Source organism: Notolabrus celidotus, chromosome 19 (genome assembly GCF_009762535.1).
Source record: "Notolabrus celidotus isolate fNotCel1 chromosome 19, fNotCel1.pri, whole genome shotgun sequence".
Taxonomy (NCBI): Eukaryota; Metazoa; Chordata; class Actinopteri; order Labriformes; family Labridae; genus Notolabrus; species Notolabrus celidotus.
This window is the reverse complement of record NC_048290.1, coordinates 29662582-29677276: the sequence shown is the minus strand read 5'-3', so window position 1 is coordinate 29677276 and position 14695 is coordinate 29662582. Positions and strand designations below refer to the sequence as shown.

At 41.3% G+C, this 14695-nt stretch overlaps 1 protein-coding gene across 1 annotated transcript in view; it reads right to left on the bottom strand.

Moving 5' to 3' along the window:
• Positions 1-14695, bottom strand: part of si:dkey-247m21.3 (5-hydroxytryptamine receptor 4) — a 74701-nt gene that overhangs the window by 45382 nt on the left and 14624 nt on the right. Inside the window, exons 2-5 of the mRNA XM_034709036.1 lie at positions 8026-8094; positions 4386-4562; positions 3468-3668; positions 2533-2686 (exon numbers count right to left, since the gene is read on the bottom strand). Coding sequence (XP_034564927.1) covers positions 2533-2686; positions 3468-3668; positions 4386-4562; positions 8026-8048 — 555 coding nt within the window. The 5' untranslated portion in view covers positions 8049-8094. The remainder of the gene's footprint in view (positions 1-2532; positions 2687-3467; positions 3669-4385; positions 4563-8025; positions 8095-14695) is intronic.

Sequence of the window (14695 nt, the reverse complement as noted above, 5' to 3'; positions counted from 1 at the left end):
AACCAGCTACATGCATGTATCTTTTTTTTTTTTTTTCTTTTTTTTCTTTCCTCTTGTCTGCATATATATTTCTGGTTTGTGTCATGTTTGTCACAAACTGTCAAATATTCATGCAAATTATTCTTGCAGCAAAAGAAAAGAAAGAAAACCTTTTTCTTCTGTGCTTGTGACTGTGTGCATGCAACCATCACCATCCCTCTTAGAACTCTGGCCTATCTTTTATTGACAGCTAATATCATGTTATGTAAAAGAGGGCGTGCACACCTAGGTGGACCAAAAAAAAATAAAAAAAATAAGAGAAAGTGAAAGAAGGATTACATAAGGATATACAAAGGGACAGGGAGAGAGAAGGAGAGAGAGACCTAACACACTTAGATGGAGAGGGACCATCTCACCATGATGCCAAAAAAAAAACCGTGGGGTGATACTAATGATTAAGCAACCCTTAGTGTCCACAATCATTACTGAAGCTTGGGTCTCAGAGGGTTGCCGCCGTGCTGTGTTCTATTTGTGTAACAAGACCACCACTGGTGCAGATGAAACCACTTGGGTCAGATCAGCCGAGCGGTACGGCTCGGCACCCGGACCGCGAGAGCAGTCAGACCGAAGGACCCAACCCGCCGCGGGAGACCCAGGCCAGGGGACAAGCCAAGGACCCAGACCGGAAGCAAGCAGGTACCGCCGGAGCACCCAGGGCGACCCCCAGGTCACCCAGTAGGAGGAAAGGGGGGCGAGGGGGGAGAGATCCCGCAGCCCCCCCAAGGGACACCCCCACAACACCACCCCCACAGCCCCCCAAGACGGAGCCAAAGGAGCCACCAGGGCCGAGGGGGCCCGGCACCAGGAGCAGACAGCCAGGCAGACGGGCAGGACCAGGACCAGAGCCCACCAACCGGCGCGCCGGAGCGGGGGGAGGGCGGAGGCGGCAGGGCCAATCCCCCCTGCCCCCTCCAGACGGCCCGACCACTCCCCCCAGCCACGCCCCCCACCCACGCCCTGCGACTGATGGACCAGGCCGCAGGGGCATGGAGGGACACCCCAATGGCTGCCGTAGTAACACCCCCCCCGCCGCGCACCACCCCACCCCCCCAAGAGGACTGCGAGGGAACCCCGGGAAACCCGGCCCCGAGGGCAGCCGCGGACCAGGCCCCCACAGGGGAGGGGGCAGCAGTTGTATGTATGTTTGCTAGTGAGGTGGATTAAAATAGGGGAGGCAGGAAGGGAGGCGGGAGAGAGGGGGGAGAGCCGTAGTGCACTACTGCATCACAATCCCCCCCCCCCCCCCCCCCCCCAGTATCTAGTGAGGTGCATTAAAATATGTATCTTTGTCTTCAATAATATATAGATATGTTCAGGTCAGACTAACTGAAAATGCTGCTGGTGCAGAAGTGACTCAAGCTGAAAAGGGATATCATCTCTTCCTCTTGAGAAGTAGTTAGGCTTGTAAAGTGATGAATGACCTTTGAAGCACTGCATGTCCAGAACTTTGTCATTTTGTGTAACAGGGCAGTAAAAGCCAAACCTACAAGCATTGGAAGATTTCCACCACATAATACACATATTGAATTCTTCTGCTTTTACTGCCAGTGGAGACAATTTACGCTCTAGTTCCAATCACTGTGTAATCAAAGTATAGAGCCTGTTCCTTTTTTTTTTTTGTCGATGGTGCAGACACAATTCAAACCACACAGTCATGCTGTACTGTGACCTTTAACTCATGCCACATTTGTCAGTCAGTTCTTGTGTCTTTTGACGGCTGGAGTGAGAAGTTGTTTCGGTTTCAAACAAAGCCTTTTTTGGGAAGATAAGGGTTTAGTGGAAAATGTGAAATTTTTTCGAGCAAGAGTACTGACCAAAGAAGAGTCAAATATACACACATTATAAACACAAACCTGGCCAAAAAGTGCAGACATAAGTCATTTTAAGGCTTGTGCATTTTTCTGTGTGTGACACAAAATCTTGTAAATCCAGCCAGCTTTTTAAACAGCTTATTGTTTTGATGCTGTCTGACTGAAATAGAAAAGAGTTGTGTATTTCATTAGCTCTGGCTGATTAAATTCATCCACCCTCTCTGCCTCTGGGAGTCTTGAAGCTCATTTCAAGGCAGCTCTGAAATAACCTTGAGCCAAACATATCCAAACCAGCAAAAATGCATGTTGAAGTGTTGTCTTTGCTTGCAGCAGGAGAGCTTCCACAGGGACTGGGATTGTTTTGTGATCACAGTATTACCTCGTCACTGTGCAAGGGATTGGAGAATTTATTAGAAACAAGGAATATGAGGTTGGAGAGGTTTATGCTGCTTTTGCCCTCACAGAGAGAACATCTCTCTCTTTAGGCCATTGGTATATTAGCTCTTCTTAGCAATACCTTATGTAAAAAACAAAATAAACACTATACTTATTAATGCACAAATGTATTACTTTTTTTTAGAATAATGATGTGACCAGAAATCATTTTGAGCTCTTTACTGTGCAACCTCATACCCCCCTTCCTGGTTTCTGTTCCTATCTTTTGTATTGTATGATAACTTACAATGTCTTCAATGCCGATTGCATTCCAGCTTTGCATTATGGGTAGAAAGGAGATGAATGTAGGGATGAGCCAGCAGCCACTGAGCATTGCTGCCACTCTGATGGGAGTCATCTTGTGCCTGTAGACCAGCGGCTGGCAGCAGATAGCGTAATACCTGTAATTATACAAACATGGACAAATACAAACGCTGTATGCCACGGGGTATAGCTTTTGGGATGATGCAATTAAATCACACAAGTGGTTAGTGTTTGCACAGGGATGGGTTTTAGGTAAATGTACTTGAACCATAGAGTGTATGAAAAATGGACGTAGTATCTGTGACGTCACCCATCTGTTCCTGAGCACTGGTTTGAAGCCAATTGTCGTTGGGTGCCATATTGGAAATGCTGAACACACCAAACTTCATCCAAACTAGTTTAAGGTAGGGAGGCAGGCCTTTAGCCTTTAGCTAACAGCTACAGGGTGTCGCCTGTCAAAAAAGTCAGCCATGTCCTTATTTGGGCAAAACTCCTAAGTTTAATAATTTTGAAAATACAGAGTTATAAAAAAATTCACCCCCCTACAGTGTGTGCCAATAGAGAAATTAGGTACTCAGACCTAAACCATTTTTTGACCCAGGCTGTAAACATGTTTATTAATGCTGTAAAGATCGTCTTCTTTGAATGGGTGTGTATGTGTTTTCCAGTGTTTCTGCAGCCAGAATCAAGCGGACGCTCCATGAACTGCAGTTTTTAACACTTCTGCATGGGCTTCATATTTGAAGACCAGAGGTTGCTGCTTGACTTGAACATGTATTTTTAAAAGTTATGTTTTTGGGTTTCAAGTATTGTCCTTAGAGTGCCATATGAATCATTGAAAAAAAACCAAAATGTCAGTCGGTGAATACAGTTCAAACTTCACCCATAATCATCCCTTGCAAAAACAGACATACAAACCTGTCCAGTGCAATGCAGCAGAGGTGCAGGATGGATGCTGTAGTCAGCAGGACGTCCAGAGAGGTTCGTACCAGGCAGAAAATCTCTCCATAACGCCACTGCCCAGTGGTCAGCTCGATTGCTGCAAAGGGCATCACCACCACTGCAACCAGCAAGTCAGCAAACGCCAACGACACAATGAAGTAGTTGGTCTTCTTTTTTCTAAAATACAGGGAGATGATGAGAAAGAATGATGACATGATGATTAAAAAAGGCCAAAAATCATTGTATATATACATGGTGTAGTAGTGAGCTGGAATCTGTAACCTTGAACTGTGCTTGTGATTAGTTTGACTTTGCAGAAACTCAAAGAGAATGGCAGCATCTTTGTGTCTTTTGAAAACTTTTCAAAGATAGATCAAAATTCCCACCTAAAATGCAGTTTCTTGCTGTTTGACTAAGTTTTACTTTACTTTTAGGGCAGTCATGGAATTTCTGAGATAGTAATTTATGGATTCTACAATTTCAAGCAGAAAGCTTGTTTCAGCAAGGTCTGTTTGAAATATGAGTTCTTTGAAACTTGATGTAGTTTAACCAAATATTCCACAAATATTCCACACTGTAGGGTGGGTAAAAAGTAGATTACTTATAAAATGTGAAAAAAAAAGAAACTCAATATCTCACCAAACATGACTTGCCAGTACCACAAAGGTGCAGCACAATGACAGAAACAAGGGCCTTTAAAATTGTGGCATGTGGCATTTTCAACACAGTTTCATGATAATACTTTACAAGAGCAGGTGTGTTTCTGTACATTTAGCATGATAGACCTAGAATAGTCCTGTCATTTCTCTGTCTACTCTCTGCTGACTCCTGTCATTTCTGTGTCTGATTGGACAACCTGAACCTCTTCCAGCATAGTAAAGACAACAGGCTCACCGTAGATGTCTGTCCTTACAGAGTGCAACCATTACCAGCAGGTTTCCAAACACTGTCATGACAATAATGATGGACAGAAAGATGGTGAGGACAACTGTTTCCAGTGACGTAAGGAATTCCTGCTGCTGCTGCTGATGTTCCTGTGGCTGGCCGGTGTTTATTACTTCATCCAACAAACTGAGAAGAAAGACAGCGTCAGTTGGTGTTAAGATTCAACATTTTAGGAAAGATCAGATTTAGAAGTGATGAAGAGGAAACTGTTTCCACAGTTTTATGAACAACTGTTCACTACTTCCGCACAGCTTTAACAGTTATTGTTTATAATTGATATAATGACATATTGACACTGGGCAGAACCCTTAGAACACAGTCTACACAGAGTGGCGAGGTAAGCAATGTTGTACGGACAATGGGATCAGGAACAAAGCATTCTTGTGTGCAGTGAAAGAGTCATGGTTATTTTTCACTTGACGCAGTGGTCATTTTTAGGCCCAGTGCCAATGTTGTGTAAATAGTAAATTAACTTATACCCATGTTAAACCCATGGGTGTGTTGGTCTTGAAATGAAGTGTGGTCAGGCATACAGACTGCTATTGCTACATTGAGGAAAGCGACTGTACCTAAGACCAACACAACCCTGGTCTTAAGTCTAAAGTCTAGTCAGTGGTTCAGTACTTTATGCTTGGAAACTATTTAAAAAATCATTTGTACAATTATTTCCCCCTATGTATATATTAGGGGTGTACTGAAAAAAATGGTTCCATTTTAGGTCCTTCAACTTTGAAGTCTGAGTTTGGGGCATTTGGTACAGTTAGGGAAACAAACATAACGTACTGTTTTTTCTTTCATTAGGAACTTAAATAACTATTACACATGGTCTAAAATGCACCACTGACAAATTAGGCTTTGAAACTGGCTCAGATTTCTTCATTAACGACAAGCCAAAATACCAGGGCAGATTTCCAGTTTGATGAATGCATTTCAGAGGTCTATATTTGTACAAAAAAATTGTAACATAATAAATAATTATTATGCTGAGCTTTCACCATGTTTAAATACAGTCCCCTCCAAAAGTATTGGAACAGTAAGCCGATTCCCTTATTTTTGGCTCTATAAACCACCACAATTGATTTGAAATGAAACAAACAAAATGTGCTTTCACTGTAGACTTTCAGCTTTAATTTGAGGGTATTTACATCAAAATCAGGTGAACGGTGTAGAAATGACAACAGTTTCTATATGTGCCTCCCACTTTTTAAGGGACCAAAAGTAATGGGACAATTGACTCAAAAGCTATTTCATGGACAGGTGTGGGCTATTCCCTCGTTATTTCATCATCAACTAAGCAGGTAAAAGGTCTGGAGTTGATTCCAGGTGTGACATTTGCATTTGGAGTCTGTTGCTGTCAACTTTCAATATGAGATCCAAAGAGCTGTCACTATCAGTGAAGCAAGTCATCATTAGGCTGAAAAATCAAAACAAACCCATCAGAGAGATAGCAAAAACATTAGGTGTGGCCAAGTCAGCTGTTTGGAACATTCTTAAAAAGAAAGAACGCACCGGTGAGCTCTGCAACACCAAAAGACCCGGAAGACCACGGAAAACTTCTGTGGTGGATGACAGAAGACTTCTTTCCCTGGTGAAGAGAACCCCTTCACAACAGTTGGCCAGATCAAGAACACTCTCCAGGAGGAAGGTGTATGTGTGTCAAAGTCAACAATCAAGAGAAGACTTCACCAGAGGGAATACAGAGGGGTCACCACAAGATGTAAACCATTGGTGAGCCTCAAACAGGAAGACCAGATTAGAGTTTGCCAAACAGCATCTAAAAAAGCCTTTACAGTTCCTGAACAACATCCTGTGGACAGATGAGACAAAGATCAACTTGTACCAGAGTGATGGGAAGAGAAGAGTAAGGAGAAGGAAAGGAACTGCTCATGATCTAAAACAGTGGTTCTCAACTGGTCTAGCTTCGGGACCCACCATCACTCCTTAGCGATAAGCCGCAACCCAAATTTTGATGGCATCATACTTTCACTTGCCAACACCTCGGTGCACACAACACACTGAGGTTTTTGTCATCCTTTATTATCAATGTGATAAAGTCCATATTTAATGTAGTCACTGAATTATTTGCGTTTAGCCATGCTTATTTCCCATAAGAAAAAAACATACTTTGATTTTCTTCTTCTACACTGTAAAATGCACAGCGTCACTTAGCATTACAGGGCATTATCACCACCTGCTGTCCTGGAGTGTGAATAGACGGCACTCCACTATAAAAATACCCTTCAAAATAAAAGCACAGGAATTTTTATTTACTTTTTTTTCCCTAGCCAAAGGCCCGCGACCCACTCAAAATGAGTCCGCGACCCACTTTTGGGTCACGACCCACCACTTGAGAAACACTGATCTAAAACATACCACCTCATCAGTGAAGCATGCTGGTGGTAGTGTCATGGCGTGGGCACGTATGGCTGCCATTGGACCTGGTTCCCTTATATTTATTGATGATGTAGCTGCTGACAAAAGCAGCAGGAGGAATTCTGAAGTGTTTCGGGCGAAATGATCTGTTCATATTCAGCTAAAGGCTTCAGAACTCATTGGACGGTGCTTCACAGTGCAGATGGACAATTACCTGAAGCATACTGCGAATGCAACTAAAGAGTTTTTTAAGGCAAATAAGTGAAATGTTATGGAATGGCCAAGTCAATCACCTGACCTGAATCCAATTGAGCATGCATTTCACTTGCTGAAGACAAAACTGAAGGGAAAATGCCCCAAGAACAAGCAGGAACTGAAGACAGTTGCAGTAGAGGCCTGGGAGAGCATCACCAGGGATGAAACCCAGCGTCTGGTGATGTCTATGTGTTCCAGACTTCAGGCTGTAATTGACTGCAAAGGATTTGCAACCAAGTATTAAAAAGTGAAAGTTTTATTTATGATTGTTTGGTTTGTTCCATTACTTTTGGTCCCTTAAAAAGTGGGAGGCACATATAGAAACTGTTGTCATTTCTACACCGTTCACCTTATTTGGATGTAAATACCCTCAAATTAAAGCTGAAAGTCTGCAGTTAAAGCACATCTTGTTTGTTTCATTTCAAATCCATTGTGGTGGTGTATAGAGCCAAAAATAAGGGAATTGGCCTCACTGTTCCAATACTTTTGGAGGGGACTGTATAGATTATCTCTCTCTCTTGCTTTTCTGTATGTCGAAGTGTCGCAGGGACGGGCTGAAACACGTACACATACATATGCACAAAAATGCATACAAAGGAAAACCAGCAACCGCACAACTGTTTACTACACTGGACACCAGCTACTCTGCTGAAACCTGGAGTTTTGGGATCAAGACTATATAACAGAGCTACTAGCTAAAGGTCCATTTTAGTTTGGTATTCCCCAAGAGATGTTGTAAATAACTGTTTGAGAAAGTCACTGTACTGAAACCAGTTTTTTACAAGCCTACATGATGGTGTGTGTGGTGCGCTACTGTTTTCCGGTTCATGTGGGGACCTTTGGACTTGAGTACTTTCAGTCTGCAGTGAGCTGTTTTTTTGTAAGCCAAAACCAAACCAAAACTGCCAAACTGGAATGGTTCAGTGCGAACAAATGTCCTTTAACACCCAAAATCACTCACTGTTGAGGTGATGCTGTGGCCATCACTGGTCATCTGCATTGAGAGTCCTCATCACCCCATTCTCTGGCCCTGTTGACACACATAAAACACATTCAAGATGTAATTGTGCCTGTCCGTTGGAACAATTCTGCTGTTTTCTAAAAATAGAAGCCAGCTTGTGCGTACGAAAGGGCTGGATTTCTTCTTGTTTGTCCATGTTGCGAGAGCATCAAGGTGCCAAAAATGTGGTATTTGTTCCTCAAATAAGTAACTAGATCACAGCTTGAAAGCGTGTGATATTTATAAGACAAACAGGCTTGAACAGGCAGCAGCTGTCTCTGCCAGATCCCATCAGCATGTTGGTTTGTCTTTGCAATGCAAGAACAACACAATACTAAGGAGACTGCCACAAGGGAAATTCTCCTTTCTCATGTCTCTGTCAGGGGTAGTCAAAGGTCAGATTACAGCTGCTGAGAAGCATCTGTGAAGCTGGTGGAGATGCTGGTTTTTCCTGTTGAAGGTCGACTCTAAAGGACAATTTGGTGCTGCTGCTTAATAATGGGTATGGTTGTATTCAGAGCATAGACTGTATATTAAATGGACACCACAAGTGTTCACAGGCTGTGAAGCCAAAATATTTGGAGCTCCTCCTACTGACTTGCTGCAGTATAGGTTATAAACCTCACCTCTTCTATGTTAACAGATGAAACATGGGCCGATCTATGAAAAAGAAGCTTAGTTTTAATAAATGATTTCATGTTGAAAAGATGATTGATTGACATCTCTGTTGACAAATGAGGCTCCTGCAGTGTTCTTCACTGGATTAGCAGAGTAGAGGAGAGATGGAACAAGAACACATGATGAATACTAACTCACAGAGCTTTCCATTTGTATGTCTGCCTCAAACCAACACGAGAACATGTTCTGCTATAGACTGTACCAACCTGAGGGATCTTTGACATGTTATTGGTGAGTTTAATACATGTTTTAGTTTGAGGATGGGTTGTGACATCAGTCCGATGGCTCCAGCAGCCATAACACTTCTGCACGTGCCTTCACTGCACTAATTGATATTTCAATTAGTAAAAACTAAGTGTTGGAGCCATGTTAGCAGCTCTGTGAGCATACATTTGGCCACAATGCAACTCAGAGCGGAATGCTCAGTTAGCATGCCAAGAAGCTCACAGTGGTGGCATCGTACAACCGTGATAACAATTATATGAAATACTTAGTATGTCAACCATTCAGTGGAATAGGGTTAGCATGCTAACATTTGCTTAACACAAACTGGAAAAACTGATCATAAACCATATATTGGACGCTTAATTTAACCTATTTGACCTAGTGCTGGTGCTGAATGAAAACCAAAGGGATTAAAATCAATACAATTCACAAACTTTGGGCAAAAATGTCTGTCTTCAATGTTGGTACCAAGTTCAATCAATTTGTTGAGATGCATTAGTCCAGATATTTGCTCAGACCAAAGTGCTGGAAAGACTAACAGACATAATGACCTCACCACCATTCCCAAAGCCACAATGCTGGCATTATGACATTTTCAGAAATGCTCTCAGGCAACACATCAGGACATACTGTTTCTCTTGGTATTTACAACAGCTTATGTTTGACTTGTGTAAAAATTGACCACTAATGGCTCTGAGTCATCTTACAGTACGTATACGTTTAAGTAACAGCAGATATGCGTTCACTGGTCCAGTTACAGAGGCCTTATCAGCTCTCAGTGCCTATTACAACATCTGCCTGTTTTATGGCAGTCGTCTGGTCTTATTGCACTTGAAGGTCAACATCACCACCGGACAGATTGTGACAGCAGGTGATTCTGTCAACAACATGTACTTCCTTCATTAACATCACCATTTACGGATTTTAACGTCTGCACACCCTGTGTTCCTGTTACTCTCAATGCCATGTCATGGCGTCTTTTCAGCGATGGCTGTAACACTTCAATGTTAGTTTAACTTCCTCGACCCTGTTCATGTTCTTTTGTTAAAGCCCATCCTTCACTAGATTGTAACTTGGCAGAGATTCATTTAATTTGCAGAATACAAAAGCAGAATAAGGACATCACAGCACAGTACAATACAGCTAGACTGGGCTAGATTTTCCTGCTGCTCTCCAGAGACATGACAAGCCTGAGATTTCCTGCTCTGACATGCCCTGTCTTTGTTTTTTGATCATATCTAGGTTATGAAAATGTATGTTATCTCTTTCTTTTCTTCCAAAAGCCCTAAAAATGTAAGTGAAACCAAACAAAGGTAAAAAGAAGAATTCAGGGTGTTATCCACATCCGCTCAATGTTCTTTTCTATGACACAATTAGACCAGGGGTTCCCAAAGTGGGGTTGCAAGATGTTGAGTGTTTTTTTGTAATCCAAAATTGCATATTTTACCCATTATTGTAAAATATATATATATTTAAAAATCGCAGTTACATTTCAAATCAAACCTTGAAAATATATATCTTTTCAATTGTTTTCTGTCTTTCATTGTTGCTGGATGACTCCTGAGGTTGAGGTTAGTTCACAATTCCTTTACAAAAGCAGCTGGTTAATTCATAGGAGCACAGGAAACAGCCACATGTGCATGTAGGTAGGCTAATTTTGTGAAGACCAGCTAAAGTATGAAGCAACATTTTATCGCCTTGAGGGACAGTGGTGGTCACGAGTCTTTGGCACCTATATCTTAGGGGTCATGGGCTGAAAAGTTTGAGAACCCCTGAATTAGACCATGGACAGATTCAAACACACCAACACACAGATGTTATTATTTTGTAAATGCCAGTATTACCGTACAACATGAAATCTCACATTTTGTAATTGGACTAAAAAAAGGAATGTCTCACCTGATGATTCAACTTGAAAGTGACTGGTTAAATTTCTTGTGGGAAACGAACAATGAAAGTTTAAGGAGGTGCCATCCTGACTACACTCACACCTCCAGGCAGTTTATAAGCAGCACTGAATAAGACACTGACACCTGTAGGGGTGACCTTACCCCTTATGTACCAGAGCCTGCAACAACATTAATAACCAGGACACAAAAACACTGACTGAACACAACGTAAATATAATTATCTGTCCAGCTACAAAAGGCCTAATTCTGCCTAACAATGGTAAACAGATTAGAAGGTGTTCAGCGTGGCATTCTTATTATAATATCCAGTTTTCATCAGCACATTGAAAAAGGACTGATTGCACGTTGTATCTGAAATGTTCCATTGAGGATCTATGATTAGTGTTATTCTGTTACTCTTTCTCTGACACTGTATGTCATCAGTGGACAAAAAAAACTTACACTGCACACTGTTTGGCCGACTCACTGTTCATTCAGTTTCTCACACATTGGAATCTGAGGAAGGAGAAAATATTTGTTCGATCTGAACTCCAATGATCGATTTAAAAAGGAGGAGAGAATTAGAATGTAGAAGAGCCATATTCCTGACAGGTAACTGCAGATCTCCTGTTTGATGTGCATCCAAGGAGGCATATTTTCACAGCTCACCGTCTGCATTTCACATGTGACTGACACAGAACTGAGCTGAACGGAGTGAGCTCTGGAGAGCCGGGGGCAAGGAGAGGGCAGGTTATTTTTTGTCAAGACTGATATTACTCATACTCAAGTTATTTATGTCCGAGCAAAGTAAAGAAATACATTTGAATTTTTTTATTTGTTGCTATATAGCTCTATTGCAGTAGTGCCCTCGTATTTAACCACTAACTTCTCAACTTTCACACATGCAATGTCATCATGTAGAACTTTAAAAAAAAGTAACATATTCTTAAAAATCACAAACAAGTTTGAGAAAACGTGTTCTCCCATTCTAAACCAGCAGCCCTCACTGATTGCCTAAATATGCAAAGAACTGACCATAGCATGCAACCCCTGCCACACCCTCAACACATGCTTCACCCTCCCCCGCATGCAGACAACTAATATGCAAAAGAAACACACATTTAAACAAACCAGAACTGGTTTGCTGTTTCGATGTCTTTGGGTACAGGATCTTGAATATACAGTGGATAGTGAAAGTCTACCCCCCCCCCCCCCGCCGTTAAAATGCCAGGTTTTGTGATGTAAGACAAGTGAGACAAAGATAAATCATGTCCAAACTTTTTCCACCTTTAATGTGACCTATAGCATGAACAATTCAATTTTTTAAGCTTTTAGGGGGAAGAATAAAAAATAAGAAACTAAAATAATGTGGTTGCATAAGTGTGCTCACCCTCTAATAACTGGGGATGTGGCTGTGTTCAGAATGAACCAATCCCATTCAAACTCATGACAAATAGTAGTCAGTATCCACCTGTCATAATTTAAAGTGACTTTGATTAATCCCAATAAAGATCAGCTGTTCTAGGAGGATTTTCATCACATGTCCTCAGTTTCATCTTACAACAAAAGCCATGGTCCACAGAGAGCTTCCAAAGCAGCAGAGGGATCTCATTGTTGAAAGGTATCAGTCAGGAGAAGGGTACAAATATGTTCCAAGGCATTAGATATACCATGGACCACAGTGAAGACTGTCATCATCAAGTGGAGAAAATATGGAACAACAGTGACTTTACCAAGAACTGGACATCCCTCAAAAACTGATGAAAAGACCAGAAGAAAACTATTCAGGGAGGCTTCCAAGAGGCCTACAGCAACATTAAAGGAGCTGCAGGGATTTCTGACTAGTACTGGCTGTGTACTACATGTGACAACATCTCTCCTATTCTTCATATGTTTACTACATGTGACAACATCTCTCCTATTCTTCATATGTTTACTACATGTGACAACATCTCTCCTATTCTTCATATGTTTACTACATGTGACAACATCTCTCCTATTCTTCATATGATTCAGCTATGGGTAGGGTGGAAAGACCCTATGAAGAAAAACATCCAAGCCCGGCAACATGTTTCAAAAACACACCTGAAGTCTCCCAAAAGCATCAAATGTTTTATGGTCTGATGAAACTAAGGTTGAACTTTTTGGCCATAATTCCAAAAGGTATGTTTGTCATAAAAACAACACTGCACATCACATAAAGAACACCAGACCCACAGAGAAGCATGGTGGGGGCAGCATCATGCTCTGGGCCTGTTTTTCTTCAGATGGAACCAGGGCCTTAGTCAAGGTGGAGGGAAGTATGAACAGTTACAAACACCAGTCAGTTTAACACAAAACCTTCAGACCTCCGTTAGAAAGATGAAGATGAAGAGGAATTTCACCTTTCAACATGACAACAAACCAAAGCATACATCCAAATCAACAAAAGCATGGCTTCACCAGAAGAAGATTCAAGTTTTGGAATGGCCCAGCCAGAGTCCAGACCTGAATCCAGTTGAATATCTGTGGGGTGGTCTGAAGAGGGCTGTGCACAGGAGATGCCCTCACTATCTGATGGATTTGGAGCTTTTTTGTAAAGAAGAATGGGCAAATATCACCACGTCATTTTTTCACATCACAAAACCTGGCATTTTAACAGGGGTGTGTAGACTTTCGCTATCCACTGTATGTGTGTGTGTATATACAGTATATACAGTATATATATATTAAAATAAAGGAAATTCAGTGTGAATCTGAAGCATTTTTTACTTGATTCAATACAAACTGGTTCAAAGTTTCCATCATGTCATCGAAGCTGTTGAATATCTTTACATTAGATAAGGCACAAAAGCAAAGGGGGCGTATCATACCTCTCATTCTATCAGGTTATTTCTAACTGTAACCTAATTCAAACCATCCAAGTGTCATTTCTTATTTCTTTGTAAGATAAAGGTACCTGTATCTAGATAGATAGATAGATAGATAGATAGATAGATAGATAGATAGATAGATAGATAGATAGATAGATAGATAGATAGATAGATGTGGAGTGAGACTGACTGATAAACAACAACAAGCAAGCAGACAGACAATGTAGGAGGATTGACTGACTCATCTGATGTGAGCTGTAATTAGAAGATGCTCACTCGCCATCTGGGATACTTCCTCATCTACGGGGCTGAACAAACTGTCTACCTGATTTACGTCTGAAACCTGAAAGAACATACATGAAGATAATATTGTTCTTGTCTAAGAAATATGATGAAATGTTAAAATCAGATTAGCATTTCCTTTGACAGCTAACACATCACTTTTGTGGTTGATTGGTGCCAACGGGTGTTGCTAAAAGGTGTAAGAATGTGCAAATGAAAATGCACATTTTGTGGTGATTCAAACAATGGCATGTGGGAGCAATAAAAATATGACAGACATAAATTGTTACAAAAATGAAGAGGAGAGGATGGACAGTTACATGTTTTTCATTATACTTTGATTTACGTTTAAAATACAATTTTTAATACATTATATATTAACCTCTGCCTCTAAAACTGTGTCAAAAGGTTAGTGAGAAGACAGAGGCTATTTTTAACCCTACATCAGGACCGAAGTATGTACCTGCTCCTGTTCTGTAATCCTTAATAATCACCCACTGGTGCTCTTTCTATCACTCTATAGTGTTACATAGTCATTATAAAGTGGGTATTGCACTTTCTGCAACCCAGAGACTTACACACACATCAGCAAAATGTCCCACTACACAAACCAAAGATATCTAGTAAATATAAACCCTGAAGAAGAACAATTTGTAATGAGCAGATCTTGACAACTTTCCCACGAGTGTATGCCAACATCATTGT